The following is a 15,018-nucleotide window of genomic DNA, read 5'->3' as shown; positions in this document are numbered from 1 at the left end:
TCATCATTTGCCCGGCATTTCTTTTCTTTTTAGTGGTGTCCTATTATGTATAAATTATTGGGGGGGGTGGGGTTGTTGTTTTTTTTTTAACAAGAGACCAAATATTTTACTCAGTGGAAAAACCAACAGTGGAGAGACTCACTTTAAGTCATGCGATATATCCAAGTACTCCATTTGGCCCAGTCTGAACTTTGACATACCTCAATGTTTTTCTTGACAAAGTCCTTCTGTTTATTCATGCCTTTGGAATCTCCAGAGTGGCTGCATTCAAATTGGTCTTCCCTAGTGTCTTCATAATCTCCTTCAAATGATCTGATCAAGCTGTCTGGCCTCTTTTTACCTGTCAAGGAAAGTATGCAATGTATTTCCGAGGATACATATTGAAATAGTAAGTCAAGACTCTAATAACCAGTTAAATCTGATAATGTTATTTTACAAATGTGGTTCTGTGATCCTATTGACATGATGAGTTTGCAGCTGCTCAAATCAGAGTGATCAGAGTAAAATATACAAATATAAGTAGTTTGTAAAGAAGTAGACTAAAAATATTCTTACAAGGTGGCATAGCGGGCAGGAGGACAATCTACTAACTACATCTTAGGCCTCTATGATAGCAAGCAGCTAATCTGCCTAAGAATCTTTGAATGGAGCAATTAGCATTGAATTGACTGCTGTTTTGGGGAGGGATTTATTTCTTAGGGAATCAATATCATAAAAAAGTCACATGATCCTGAAAAGAAAAATGTTTATGAGTCACACAGGGCCAGTTGCTATACATTCACTTCTTGGAAATATTTCCTTTAGCACATTAATGCCTGCAGCAGGCTGAAGTGATGCAAGAATCAAATGCTCAAGTTCCCTGACCCTGTGGCGCCATCGTGTGCACAATTTTGGAAGCACAAACAAGAACGTATTTTCTGTTGCAGTCTTTCCACAAGCTCACTTGGCCCCAAGTGCTGGTTGTTTCCATTCTGCTCATGTTCAGGAATCTGAGTGTCAAACACAGGTATAACGTTGTTGTCCTCATCTGTTCCTAGAGGGCGATAAGAAAGTCTTCATCAGTGACTCAGTGATGATATGAACTGCATTTTCCCCACACACTTGTTGCTGTTCTGAATATTACCTTCGGGTACTTCCAAAGCCAAAAACAACCTTGTGTTCAAAGCTTCCTGAGCACATCCAGAGTGACCTTCAGGTTTATTCTGCTGCAGAACAACACACAGTATAACATCACATATAAGTGATTTAATCTTTTAGATTGTTTTAATTTAACTGAGTGCACTCAGGGCCGTGGGAGTATTGCAATTTCAAATTCCTGCGTATGAGCTGTACATATGGTTTTTAAAAATCAAGCTGACTTCGACTTCTGACTTTGAGGTGATAAGAATGAAAATATTTTAGTTTTAAAACAGTCTAATAAACTGATCAAGGAAGGAGAATGGATACAAAGGGGTGTATACCTTGAACTCTTGCCAGAGTTTTGCTTGAAACTCCTTTCTTTGTCGCCGGACTTCTTTTAGTTTGAAGATTTTTGCAGACAGTATCTCATCGAGTCTTTTAATTTCTTCAATAGCTCTCTGCAGTTTAAAATGTTCATTCTGTCCCTCGGAAGCATCAACGTGAGACTGATCTGCAGTCCAATATTTTTTGTAAGTGAGTGAACGTCAATAAAAGTCAACGACACAGCACACTGTGTGGAATTGTTACCTTTGCCAGGACATGTGACTGATGAGTGGACTGTAGTCTCTTCAGAGCTGTTCGGAATCTACAGGAAATTGTAGTCTAAAGTTACGAGATGCACACCAATGACATATACAATGCTAATATGTCGTGTTTAGTTAATTACCTGAGCATCAGGAGCATCGCTGGGCAAAACAACAAGGGAAAATGGAGCTGTGGGACAAATTCTGTCACTTTGAGGTAATGATACGCTGGACACGCGGCTAGCTGTTTGCTCGCTCGACGCAGGTCGGGAAATGTCATCTAAAGTGCCTCTGGTGATTTCCATAATGTGTGTTTTTAGCAGCGCTTCAATGCTAAAGTTACAAGGGTGTATTTGTAACAATTAAATAACTAACTACAGTCAAAGACTTTTCCGCTAAATGTTTGGTAACTAAGGACGCAATCACCTCTGATGGGGTAGCTATGGACATTTGTTACTATGGCTACTGAACGAAATCCAGGCGGCTCAGCTGACGCTTCAATCAATGCGGCTAGCTAGCGTAGCGGGTCAAGCTTGGAGCTAGCTGGCGCTTAGCTGGGGCGGTAACGCTCGGCGCGTTAAATCATATATTTTGTTGTTTCTGTTGTAGAATTAAATTCTTTCGGCGTAGCTGGAATATTGCTTATTCATGTCTGCTCTGTGAGGGTGCGACGTCGGAGGTTTCGAGGCCGTGTTTTAGTGGTGAGTAACGTTTAATAGTGAGCAGTTTCTGTCTATTTAGCATTAGCAAGCTAAAACGGTAAATGTTGAACTACAGTAACAATGAAATCAGATGATATACTTTGTCGGATAATACATTTTCATTGGCTATAGCACAAGTGGTACCCACTTATCAACATTTTATACTATTTGTGTAAAAATGACATCTTTTGTCCGGGCCTTGTGTCCTGTAACGTTATTAAAGGGAGCTGCGAATGCTAAAAACGAAACAGTGAAAATGGGTGTGTAATCGTTGAGACGGAACCACCTAGTTATATTTTGTCTGTCGTGTGTATTTAAATGAAGCAATTGCTTCTTAAATAGTGTATATTTAACGCATGAAAGCGAGTGTTTGGTTTTGCTCTCTGTTTAATGCTCTCCTGCCAGATGCTAATACCAATATCTTTACAGTGCTGTCATTGTAGCACTTCCCCATAATCACACCCATTTCGCTGGCAGCTGCCCAAGCTCTGCAGTGTACCTGCACCAAGCAGGTGTCAGTATATAGAGGCTGTAGAGGATAACCTTTAAAGCATTGTGTATCGACAGTTTTGTAATAATGTTATTTTCTGATTCTGCCAGGTTGAATTGACTCTGAAGGGGAAGATGTGCAATGGAATGATAGAGTCAATATCAAAAGCCTTTTGGGCCCACACCTCAGCCACTAAACGGTCCTTCCTGTTGCTGCTGTTTCAGATTGTAGTGTCCACTGGGCAGGGGTCAGGTATGGGACAGAATTTATTATGTTCACATCTTTTTCTCACAATAGACTTATTAAATTAGGTTTATCATGACACAGATTGAATGGGTGAATATTAGAAGTCAGTAGCCCTACTCCATCTACTACACAATAGATGTCATCAGATGTATTATGTTGTAGCCCTAATAAAGCAGCTCTGTGTAGCATACCTATTAACTTTATAGCTCAACTAAATAATTATTGTACTTAAATTTCTAGTTCAACTCTTGAGTTGTTAGGCAATTTGAAGAATTTGCATTGGAAACATTAAAAAGGCTCTGTATACGCATCTTAAATCAAAGAGGCTATGGCTACCGTTCAGCCATGTCTGAGACTGGGAGGGAAAAGATACAAAGCTGTGTAAAAAAATGTCACAAACAAAGGACAAAATCAGTTATACCTCAGATGAAAGTGTTATCAAACCATGATGGCAATAAATAAAATAATAATTTGGTTTCATATGTATCAACACTGAAGAGGATCACCACAAGTTTCACCTGGAAAACACCAGGGATGCAATCAATTAATTACCTCTAACGTCTGCCCGGACATGGCTAATTAAAAGGCAGCCATGATGTCTCTATACCTTTCAGTTTCATGGTGAGGTTTATAAATAAAAATGGATCGTATATACTGATGTTATCATATATCATATATTGATACTTGTTAATTAATAAATATGTTAATTAAATTGTGAATGTCTCGAAAAGCTTAAACTGATTTTGGTGATCCACTGACCTTTCCTAATTTGCCTCTCTTGCACCAAAATCTTCTATTTACACACAGTATTGTGGTATCTTCCATAGTAGGGTGATTGTAATGACACGTTCATTTTCTGGAAAGCTGAGATTAGTCAGTCTCTTGGAACTAAAGCCTTTCTGCTCTACATTTATAAGGTCCTTTATATTTGTTAAAAAGTCTTTATCATTAGGAGGTACTTTTTAATAGTGTTCAGGATTACCAGTGAGTCATGCAGGAATAATTCAGTTTGTTTTGTAACATTTGGCTCCCTCTTTTGTAATATGTCCAGCTGTTTCTTTTGTTAATCCAGAGAAAATAGTTTTCATGTGATCATCTTGAATCAAATTTGTCAGATTGCAAAAAAAGGTGTGAAAAAGTGTGTCTGGAAGCGGCCTTGCCTCATACATAAGTTTAGTAGTTTACTTTTAGATTTGAGATTTGAGATTATAATAATAATAATAATAATGGATTGCATTTATATAGCACTTTTCGAGACCCTCAAAGTGCTTTACAAATTCACTACTCATTCACTCTCACATTCACACACTGGTGGAGGTAAGCTACAGTTGTAGCCACTGCTGCCCTGGGGCAGACTGACAGAAGCGAGGCTGCCATATCGCGCCATCGGCCCCTCTGGCCAACACCAGTAGGCGGTAGGTGAAGTATCTTGCCCAAGGACACAATGACCGAGACAGTCCAAGCCGGGGCTCAAACTGGCAACCTTCCAATTACAAGACAAACTGCCAACTTTTGAGTCATGATCGCCCCAGATTAGATCGCCTCAGATTAGCTGAAATATCAATCTGAACTCTTTGTTGCCTTGAAAAAGCAGTTTTAAAGAAATTCTTCTGTGTTCTTCCTCTCTTCCCAGGATGTGTGAGGCCGTACATGGTTCAGAACAGCTGGGTAAATCTCACAGAAACCAACAGGGGCTCATTCCCTGTGGGCACAGTATTGCAGTACAGCTGTGACCCCGGGTACCTCCCAGATGGACCCAACATCCTCACCTGCACCGCAGTGGGACGATGGTCCTCTGAACCTCCACGCTGTATACGCAGTGGTGGTAAGATATTCTCTCCACTGTTGTCTTTCTTTATGATCTGTAAAATAGTGAGTGGCTAATGTGTTTTGAGCAGTTTACCTAACATCTTTATTTCATGATTTAAACCCTTTTTAAAAAACCATCAGTTCTTTTCAAGTTTTATGTATGTTGCACTTTGCTGTCTAAGATTTTTTCAGCCAGATTTTTTTTACATAAGTACTTTTCCGGATAAGTACTTTTAAAGATAAGTTGTTTTGTTCTTCTTTTTTTTCTCCTCTCTTTAGCATGCCTCCCCCTCTCTAAACCGGATAACGGGGGCTACACCTGCCACCCATCCCCTTGTCGACTGTTCGCCCATGGCACTGTGATTGAGTTCTTCTGTAATGAGGGCTTCATGCTCAGTGGAGACTATAACTACCTGACATGTCAAGATGGAGAATGGGACGGCCCCATGGAAATCAGCTGTGTAAGCCAAGGTTGGTCAGTCCTTAGATTGATCCCATCTCTTCAAAGTTTAACACATTGGCTAAACATGAGAGTGCAGCAAATTAATGCCAGGGAGATTTGGACTTGTGGAGATGTTCTGGTTATCATATGCACATTTTGCCCTGCAATTAAAAAAGTCTTCGAAAGACATAATTTCAAAGTTTATTCAAATATATTTATTTTCTCTTGATCTGTTACAATTTCTTGTAAAGCATTTTGTGTTTGTGTTTAATGATAAAAGTGTAATGAATAACATAAATTACCCCTGCCGCCACCACCTTCTTTAGGGTGTATAAGACCTTCCATGGTGCAGCATGGCTCAGCTAATCTGACAGACAGCAACATGAGCTTGTTCCCTGTGGGCACAGTACTACATTATGGCTGTGATCCTGGTTACCTGCCAGCTGGACCCACCAGCCTCACCTGCACCAAACTGGGAGACTGGTCCTCTGAACCTCCTCGCTGCATACGCAGTGATGGTAAAGACAAACCTCTTATCAATTCTTAATTTGCCTAATTCTTAGATGCATTGTATCCTTAAATGAAAATGAATTTTTTTTTTATTATTCCAGATAAAATAAGATAAGACATAACACATCTTACTGTTTCTATACATTCATCGTATTTCTTTCTTTTTCATGGACAGTATGCCAGCCTCCATATCAGCCAAAAAATGGTAGCTACACGTGCCACCCCTCTCCGTGCAAAAGATTTTCTCATGGCACTGTGATTCAGTATTTCTGTGATGACGGCTATATTCTGAAGGGAGAATACAAATTCATCACTTGTCAGTATGGGAAATGGGACACTGTAATGCCAGTCAGCTGCCTCATTGAGCAAGGTAAAATGGGATTCGCTGATACATCAGTTCATACTGTATCAAAAAGCTTTTCTTATCTGTTATAACTATTTTATTCGTTCATCTATTTTTATAGCTTAGAAAATGTTTTATGAACAAAGCCTGTAGTTATTGCTGGAGTTGAGCTGTTTACAGCTATGAACTATATTTTCCTTATCATCTCCTTTTTAAGGTTGTAGAAGACCCTCGATGGTGCAGCATGGCTCAGCCAATCTGACAGACACCAGTAGGAGCTTCTTCCCAGTTGGCACAGTACTACAGTATACCTGCAATCCCGGTTACCTCCTGGATGGACCCAGGACTGTCACCTGCACCACACTGGGACACTGGTCCTCTGAGTCTCCTCGCTGCATACACAGCGATGGTAATTTTCTTGTTACATACAACACCAGTGACATGTTAATGCTAGGTGTAAGGTAAGAATTGTTGTCAAGATCATTTGTTCGCCACCTTCAACAACAAGGCATTTATGAATAATGGGAATAAAGTTTCTCTATCCTGCTAGGTCTTAACTCTTTTCAGTGTTTATAGTGATGGTTTGCCCATTTTATCTCAGTATAACAGTTATGTCAGAATTCCGTTTGATTTTGCTGTTCTGTAATCCTATCACTCATTTATTATTTCTACCCTTAACAGTATGCCAGCGTCCATATCAGCCAGAGAACGGAGGCTTCACCTGCCACCCTTTCCCATGCCAAAGACTTTCTCATGGCACTGTGATTGAGTATTTCTGCAATGAAGGATACATTCTCAAGGGAGACTATAAATATCTTACCTGTCAGTATGGGGAGTGGGACAGCCAAATTAAGCTAAGCTGCATCATGAAGCAAGGTGACGATAAGAAAATGGATTTCAGCTAATAATTTAAAAAATCTGCACATATAACCATATAACTGCTTGTCTGTCCCACAGACCACAGTCCGACTTTGCCACTGGGGATGCCAACTTTATCCATAGTGGCATCCACAGCTTGTTCGGTGGCTTTTATTCTGCTTCTGGTTGTGCTGTTTGTGCTTCTTCAGCCAAAACTTAAGTCTCTCCATCGGTAAGTCTGCCCAAAGATTCCCCTGAATCTGACCACGAACAAAGGGTGCAGAGTATGGAAACTAGATAAAAATGTGACTGTGTTCTTGTCCTCTACACCTAGACGCGATCAGGGCGTGTCAGGACAGCCTGTGTCTATCATGGTGGAGGGAGTACAGGTGACTCTACCTTCATATGAGGAAGCCGTGAGCAGCAGTGGAGCTTCTGCTCTCAGTTCAGAATCTCGAGTTCAGATAGTGCTGTCAGAAGGTCAGCATGCTACAGCGCCAGAGGCTGGCCCCTCTAGGCCTTCTTCCCTCAAGCAGCAGCAGCAGCAGTCTGAGATGGCTGTGGTCCATCCCGTCCCACCGTCTTCATCCTCTTCATCTCCTTCTTCCTCTACCTGGGCTTTGGAGCACGCAGGTGCTGCAGCAGGCACCTCTTCATTACAAAGAAGGCCGTCTGGAGGAAGCGACCACCATAGCCTGTCTCTGGACTCTGAGATGGATTACTCTGATGGTGAAGCTAAATTTATTTTGATGTCTTTCTATTTCTTTAAAACACTTCTTAAATTTTGTAATAATCAAACTTTTGTCTTTCCTTCACAGATATTCCATTGCTAAAGGAGGCTTGAAACATGCTGCAGCCTTTGGACTTACCCAAAACAACCAGCTTTGCGACTAACCTGTAATGATGAGCATGAGTTTCTCACCACAGCTGTCAACATAGATAAACTCAACTACAGAGGCCCAGAGGGAAGCTGTGGGTCACTCAGAAGAGTTCATCCGGCCATCGCAAAGGATAAGACAGAAAGGATTCACATGTACATACATGCTTACAGTTTCATGACATTTCACACACTATGTATGTATGTCTAATATCTAAAACTCAGTTTGAAAATGTTGAACAAAGCAGAAAGGAGCAGGCACTTCTGAGGGAGTTTATATTCAGTTCTGTTGGGGTAAAATGTCTATTGTGTTTCAGTTGACTGGGCAAAGCTGCAAACTCATCTTAGGAGCTATAAAGTAATTTGTGTCTTATTTGCCGTTTCTTTTCTTTAACCACTCGTCACACCATTCATGAAACATGGTCGCAATGATACATAAAGGCCAGTCAAATAAATTGCTGTCCATGTTATGTAAGCTCACAGCATATTCTTGAAAGATTTTCTGATTAATCATAACTTACATTTTTCGAGTCTCACTGTATATTATAAAATTCTTTGCCCCCCCCTCCCCCTCCTTCCCCAAGAGTTCACACTGCTGAATTCAGAGTGTACATTCAACATACTTCATTCCTCCAAATATATTCTCCTCTTAATACTCATACCCCTCCCCCCAATGCCTTAGCTTTCCACTTCTATGCACAGGTATCTATAATTTGTGAAATTTTAAAAATGAATGTCAGTAAAATGCCTCCACTGCTTAGTGACATTATATGTGGCTTTGCCAGACACATTACTTGTACACAGGTAAATATTTTGTTATTAATTTATTCAGGCTGCTTGGGAATTCCTGTTTTGGTTCTAAATGGGAAGTTAAAAGGTGTATTTAATTTATTTGTGCCCAAAATGCTGTTGATCAGCCATGGCTTCTTTTTGCTTTTTTGTTTTTGTTTTCCTCTACAGCTCATGGAAACCTTAAAAAGTAGGTATTTTCACTTTGCAGCTTCACTTTGAATTCTACTGCAGGCACGTTATATGTGACACTGTAAATGTGGTTGGGAAGATCCAACACAAAAAAAAATAAGTGTACAGATCGTGTAATGTTAAGTGTTCACTTTGTTTGATGGTCCATTGAGTTTACCTTGGGATTGTTGAATGGATTTTATTTTTTTTTGTGAAAATGGTATTTTAATATATGTAAAAACCAAAAGATTTAAGTTTCATTTTAATTAAATATAATTTAAGGTGTTACAGTTGGCTGTTGGACAGTTTTTTCATTGTCGCATCTGAGATACATCTGAGTGAAAAGAGCAGATGACACTTAAATAATCGTTATGAAGAGACACCTCCTCAGTGTCGCTGCCCTGATCTTTGAACAGGCAGATGACATAAAGTAAGGGCACTGGGTGGCTTTATTCTCTTATGTACGAATCTGTTCCTTGTACCCTTCGCCAGCGCTGGAATATCATCAGTGATGCTCTCATGGTCGCTTCGCCTCTGTCTTGAGGATCAACATGAGGATCTGTATTAAAAGGGTAACACAATATTTAGTTTGACCTCATTTTCAACAGATCAGAACATCAGTGTGCAGTGAGTGCATCTGCTCTGACCCCTTGGAGCTTTGCTGCAGAAAAACATGCAGGCAGCTGTCACACTTACCCTCAGCTGGTGGCTTGACTCTTTGATAACATCTGAAACCCAGAGTGAAGAGAAAGACCTCAGCGCACTGGAATGTGATGTATAACAGAGGGAAGAGAAACATGGCCCCAATAACCTCAAGAGGAAAGGCCACCTTTAGGATTGTAATGCACAGCTGGATGTTTTGACATCCAGTCTCCATGGAGATGGTCCTGCTGCATCTAAAAATAGGTGAAGCAGTTTTCTTTATTACCTTTTGAGACTACATATTTTAACTTTGAGAGCTGAATCCTCCTCTGCTGTAAAATATATGTTCTACTGAACATCTCATTCATATGTAAATTGTTTATATGTTTATTATTTATGTGAGTGAACCCAAATCTGGGCAGATATTGGTTAGTAATTAGAACACAAGTAGTTTTGGCAAAGTGTAAAAAATGTGGTTATGATTGTTTTTTGCATTTGCATCCATGTGTGAAGTAGTTTTTTATTGATATGTTTAGATGAGGTGAAGCTGATGTTAATTTATCTATGTGCTGTTGGTTAGTTAAAGATTTCTAAAAAAAAATATAATTAAATATTTCCTAAACAGAGTAATTTTTTGCATCTATACACATTTTTCTTTTGAATAGACTCAAGAAGACTCAACAAGCTTATCGTCATTTCGTATGGTGTTACCCAGCCTGAAACGAAATACTGTTCCTCACCAGCCTCTACAGTGCAATAAGCAACACGGTTTAAAAAGAATACGTTTAAAAAGAGCAGTAAAAAGGCAGCAATGAATTGCAACAATAGTTATGGATAAATAAATAGCATAAAATCTAAGTTCTAAAACAAACTCAAGACACATTAGATAGCAGCACTCTTTTCACAGAAGGGGATGGTTAAATTAGGTAGTGTATCTGGGAAATGTAATGTGTGTGTGTGTGTGTGCGTGTCTAGAATAGAAACATACTTTTATTAATACATGGAGGCCATATTATTAGGTACGCATGTTCAATGCAAATGACATTGAATGCAGACATGGTCATAAGAACCTGCTGAAGATCAAGCTGAGCATTGAATGTGGTGTGGTTGCTGGTGCCAGTTAGGCTGGTCTGAGTATTTCCAAAACTGCTGATCTACTGGTTTCAATACACCCATCTGCAGGGTTTACAGAGAATGGTCTAACAGAGAAAATATCCAGGCAGTAAAATGCCTTCGTTGATGCTCCAAGCTGATAGGGAGACAACAGTGACCCTCCGGCCCCACGACACATTGAACCTTGAAGCAGATGGGATACAGCAACAAAAAACTACAACGGATGCTTCTCCAGCCTGCTACGAACAGGACACTGAGACTACATTTTGCACAGGTGCATGAACTGAACAACGTAAGATTGATAAAGCGACGCCTGGTCTGATAAGTCTTGACTTCTGCTGTGGCAGTGGGATGGCAGTATCACAATTGGTGTAAACAACGTGAAAGCATGTATCCATCCTGCCTTGTATCAATGTTTCAGACTGCTAGTGATGGTGTAATGGTGTGAGTGACATTTTCTTGGCACTCTTTGGGCTTCATGGTGTCAACTGAGCATCATTTAAATGCCATGGCCTTCCTCAGCATTGGTGCTGGCCATGTCCGTCCATTTATGGCCACCGTGTATCCATCTTTTGCTGGCTGCTGTCAAGCAGGACGAAAGATTATGAGAACCTTTCAGTTCAGTAGCAGGCTTACACTTGTGGTGCCATTTCCCCACCAAAAATATTATTTTAAATTGCAAAAATAAAACCTGCTTACAGTAGCAATTCATGAAAGACAATATTTTTAAAAAGTTCTGCTTTCTCTTTGAAACTGCATCGCAGCAGTAGTTCCAGTAAGAGTTTGCACATCAACTGCCTTATTTCCTCTTGCATAAACACTGCAAGAACACTGACTATTGTTCAAGAGCAGTGCAGTATGAGAAACAGAATATACTGCAGAGAGCCTCTGTTTAGATTTAACATGAAGCATAAAGTTTAGGCACAACCTTTGACCTGCTTGTTTTAGAGTCAAGGAGAACACTTAGTGTGTATTCACTTACTGTGGACTGAGTCTGCATAAGGCAGACATGGCATATCCCAGTGTAAAGCCAATCAGGGGCATCAGTGAAGCTGCAATAAGAGCATCGGGCATGAGGATCATCCATATTACATTTCTGACATTATAGAAGGACAGGATGCAAATAATGATGCTGGAGATGATCAAAATACTGAGACCAACCTGTTGAAAAAGAGAAAACAGATTACAATAGTTAAGAACTGGTTTTGATTAGGAGTGAAAAACCAACGCCTTCTTGTTTTACAAACTCTGCTGGTAACATAAGCCACAAATTACCCAAACTCCGTGCAATAAATCAGTTCTGGTAAACACAACCTGAAGATATTTCATGCCACAGTGTAAAAACCACAGGTGAAAATAATAAACTGACTTTTTTTTTTTTTTTTTTTTGGCTGGGTCATTTTCAAAGTCCTGAAACTGGAAACGATTTTTTTAGCAATTTATAAGAACAACTGCTCTTATAAATCTGAACATCTGCTGTGAAACCTGCTTAAATCTAGTCATGCGATGGCATGTGTCTGAGTGTGGGAGTCTCACTTTTTTGACCATCACTGCGGTGTTTGGTTTGAAGTGATTAATAGCGATGCCGAAAGCACAAGGCACCAGGGTGAAAGCAAGAGCGGTGAGGATGCCGACATACGGCATGGCATTTTCCAATCCAGTGAAGCCTTGAGAGAAGATATACAGCAGCAAAGGCATCAGACCCAGGGCTGCAATGTTGGAGCAAGTGGTCATCACAATGCTGGGAGGGCAATAAAGTGAAGAAGGAAAATCATTGCACTGATGTGCAAAGTATCTCACTGCATTATTTACTTTAAAAGCAGTGCGATTACTGCAAACAGGAGCATCAGCTTACCTGAGGTTCATGTCGCCTTTCATAACAAGAGAAAAAATGTTTGATAAGGTTCCCCCGGGACAGCACCCACAGATAAGCACGGTCACTGCCTTTATGGGCTCCATCTGCAGGATTTTGGCAAGACTGAAAGCGGTAATGGGCATGATGCAGAACTGGGACAGCAGGGCAATGGCTACTCCTTTTGGCTTGAAGAGATAGGCCTTCATTTTGAAAATCTCCATTGTGCAGCCCAGGGATATCATGGTGATAAAAAGGTTGAGGATAGTTAGTATATTGATTGTGTTGTTTATTGGCATGTTCAGGGAGGCCAGGCTAAAATTGTCAGATGCATTTGCTTCATTAAAAAGGCTCCCGCCATGAACTTCTGTCAGGTTCATCATAGCACTTGCACCAGTGTTGCAATTTTACTGAGATTTGGCTTTCACCTGTCACACGAAAGAAGAGGAAATGCAAACATGTTAAAGACATTAACATTTCAGAATTAAAAGTCAACAATAGGTCTGTAAGCACAATAGCTCAAGAAGTTTTAAATGAATTCTGATAAAACTTTGTAGGGGTGCAGAGTGGGGCCATGTTAGGGACACATTAAAATTTGGCTTACATCCACCAAGGTCTTCAAGGTCAACTGAACGATTTACTGGTTAAAAATTGACAGCAGGTCTTATAACTTAAAAATTTTGAAACGCATGCTTGCAAGTTCCAAGTTCCAGCTAGATTACAAACATTAACAACTTTAGTGGTTAAACCACTGTCAATGATAAATCCTTGAGACTAGAGCTTCTCTCCAAAGGTTTGCTTGCTTGGTGTGCACAAAGAGGATCTTTTGGGGGAAATTAAACCTCTTTGTTGTCATCCGCCATGTGAAGTATCTTATGTGGTCTAGTATCTAGTAGTAACTGATACTTAATATTCATGGCATGCTCTCTGCAGGGAGAAAAACAAGCCTTTTTTTTTTTTTTTTTTTAAATGTGGACAGTGTGTGGTGTTAAACTAGAAGTTTTCAGTTCTGTGAAAAAAGAAAGCACATGTTGCAGTGCTAGCTTTACTCTAGATCCTGAGTATTTACTGTTATATTCCCATATATCATCATGATGTTGTTTATTGTATTGCTCTCGTTTTCTTCTGCTTGTTTTCTTTTTTCTTTCTCAACAGGTGATCCAGGTGATTGATATATGTATTTTGTTTTTGTCTGCTTATTTAGTTGGTTTTTGGGTTTTTTTTTTGCCCTTTATCCCCGTCCCTCTTCTCCACTGTTTTTTCCCCCTCTTCCTTTCTCCCTTTTCTTTTCCTCATTCAAGTCTGTCCTGTATCTAGCAAGTGAAAATAAAATAATAAAATAAAATAAAATAAACAACAAAAGGTGAATCAAATAGACCATTACGGCAAGGCTGTGATGGTCAATTTGGTAAAGTAAATCTGTTGGGCATCTTTCCTCGCCTTTAGACAATAATTCTGATGGCAAAAGAACCAAATGGGACAGGCAAAAAAACCCAAAAAAACAATACACAGCACAACACAGTCCAACACTAAAACACTGGAATCGGTGCCAGTCTTTCCCTTTTCAAATAAATGACAGGTGAATACAAACAACACTTTCTTACCTTAATTTCAGGCCACTGGCAGCAGCGTTTACTCACTCACACACTTGTGTCCAGCTAGCCTTGTGTGGTCCAAGTGCTTTTCTCAGTGCTTCCCCCCCCACCCCCACCCCCAACCCCCAACCCACCCCCAACCCCCAACCTTGTCCTCCCTTATTTATCACATGATCTCAGGAAAAGCACGATGATAGGTGGCTGACACTGCAATCCATAAATCTGTGATTCGTGCAAAGATTTCCCCTCAGTCAGGCTTTTATGTGACGTTATCCTCTTTTGTGGGGCATGATGATCTGAAAGGAATGCAACAATCTGTTTATAAAGGCACAGGGGCACTTTTATTCATTCATCCTTGCTTTCATTTAAACAGACGTGCAATTAATATTGTGCAACGAGGCAGAACATTGAGGTTACTTGGCAAAGTTATCGGTCTTTGTGTCAGCACATGTTATCAGTGTGCTTTTCAGAACACAAATGTTGCCTAAATAAGATACAATAAGATAAGATTCTTGAAAATGTTTCACCTCTCATGTGAGACGCTTCTTCAGTTCTAACACTAAATGGTAAAGAGTCCAGTTTTACTGGTTGTAATCCGGATACTGCTCTTAATTAATAAAGAGTAAAAAAATAAAGAATACTTCAAGTGACTGATACATTAATGAAGGGCTGGGATTTTATAGAGATTTGAATGAAAGCAGATTATAAAATGATGAAATAAACTAATGATTACATAAATAAAAATAAAATAAATAGATAAATAAATAAATAAAAGTCCTTAACAAATAGTACTTTGTTAAGGAGCTTTGTTATGAAGCTGTGCGCATCACACAGCTTCATAACTCATAAGCGAGCAAGAGAAACTTAAAGGCAACAC

General features: G+C 39.8%; 3 protein-coding genes across 9 annotated transcripts in view; 1 reads left to right on the top strand and 2 right to left on the bottom strand.

Moving 5' to 3' along the window:
• Positions 1-2,147, bottom strand: part of fsip1 (fibrous sheath interacting protein 1) — a 38,925-nt gene extending 36,778 nt beyond the window's left edge. For 2 of the 5 annotated variants that reach the window (XM_085143695.1, XM_085143696.1), the window contains exons 1-6: positions 1,847-2,147; positions 1,708-1,765; positions 1,461-1,630; positions 1,124-1,205; positions 944-1,033; positions 201-340 (exon numbers count right to left, since the gene is read on the bottom strand). In XM_085143695.1, the coding sequence (XP_084999821.1) occupies positions 201-340; positions 944-1,033; positions 1,124-1,205; positions 1,461-1,630; positions 1,708-1,765; positions 1,847-2,008 (702 nt within the window). In that variant the 5' untranslated portion in view covers positions 2,009-2,147. The remainder of the gene's footprint in view (positions 1-200; positions 341-943; positions 1,034-1,123; positions 1,206-1,460; positions 1,631-1,707; positions 1,766-1,846) is intronic. The other 3 variants (XM_085143693.1, XM_085143694.1, XM_085143692.1) reach the window with 3 other exon arrangements.
• Positions 1,736-8,052, top strand: LOC146496543 (sushi domain-containing protein 4-like). Of its 2 annotated transcripts, none has more exons than XM_085143680.1 (11): positions 1,736-1,920; positions 3,005-3,146; positions 4,774-4,965; positions 5,229-5,420; positions 5,718-5,909; positions 6,077-6,271; positions 6,462-6,653; positions 6,926-7,120; positions 7,202-7,334; positions 7,437-7,831; positions 7,921-8,052. In XM_085143680.1, exons 1-11 carry the CDS (start codon positions 1,888-1,890, stop codon positions 7,944-7,946), a joined length of 1,887 nt encoding a protein of 628 aa, XP_084999806.1. In that variant the 5' UTR covers positions 1,736-1,887; the 3' UTR covers positions 7,947-8,052. The 2 variants fall into 2 exon arrangements, with proteins under 2 accessions (XP_084999806.1, XP_084999807.1); XM_085143681.1 differs by lacking the exon at positions 1,736-1,920 and adding an exon at positions 2,235-2,404.
• A 1,336-nt stretch (positions 8,053-9,388) lies between these two features.
• Positions 9,389-14,247, bottom strand: LOC146496542 (hepatic sodium/bile acid cotransporter-like). Of its 2 annotated transcripts, XM_085143698.1 has the most exons (6): positions 14,151-14,247; positions 12,550-12,974; positions 12,231-12,435; positions 11,677-11,855; positions 9,636-9,835; positions 9,389-9,498 (listed from the first exon to the last, which is right to left on the bottom strand). In XM_085143698.1, exons 2-6 carry the CDS (start codon positions 12,927-12,929, stop codon positions 9,389-9,391), a joined length of 1,074 nt encoding a protein of 357 aa, XP_084999824.1. In that variant the 5' UTR covers positions 12,930-12,974; positions 14,151-14,247. The 2 variants fall into 2 exon arrangements, with proteins under 2 accessions (XP_084999824.1, XP_084999825.1); XM_085143699.1 differs by lacking the exons at positions 9,389-9,498; positions 9,636-9,835 and adding an exon at positions 9,844-11,276.
• Between the last annotated feature and the right edge of the window lie 771 nt (positions 14,248-15,018).

The sequence above is a fragment of the Neolamprologus multifasciatus genome, chromosome 19 (genome assembly GCF_963576455.1).
Source record: "Neolamprologus multifasciatus chromosome 19, fNeoMul1.2, whole genome shotgun sequence".
NCBI lineage: Eukaryota > Metazoa > Chordata > Actinopteri > Cichliformes > Cichlidae > Neolamprologus > Neolamprologus multifasciatus.
This window is presented reverse-complemented; position numbering and strand designations above follow the sequence as displayed.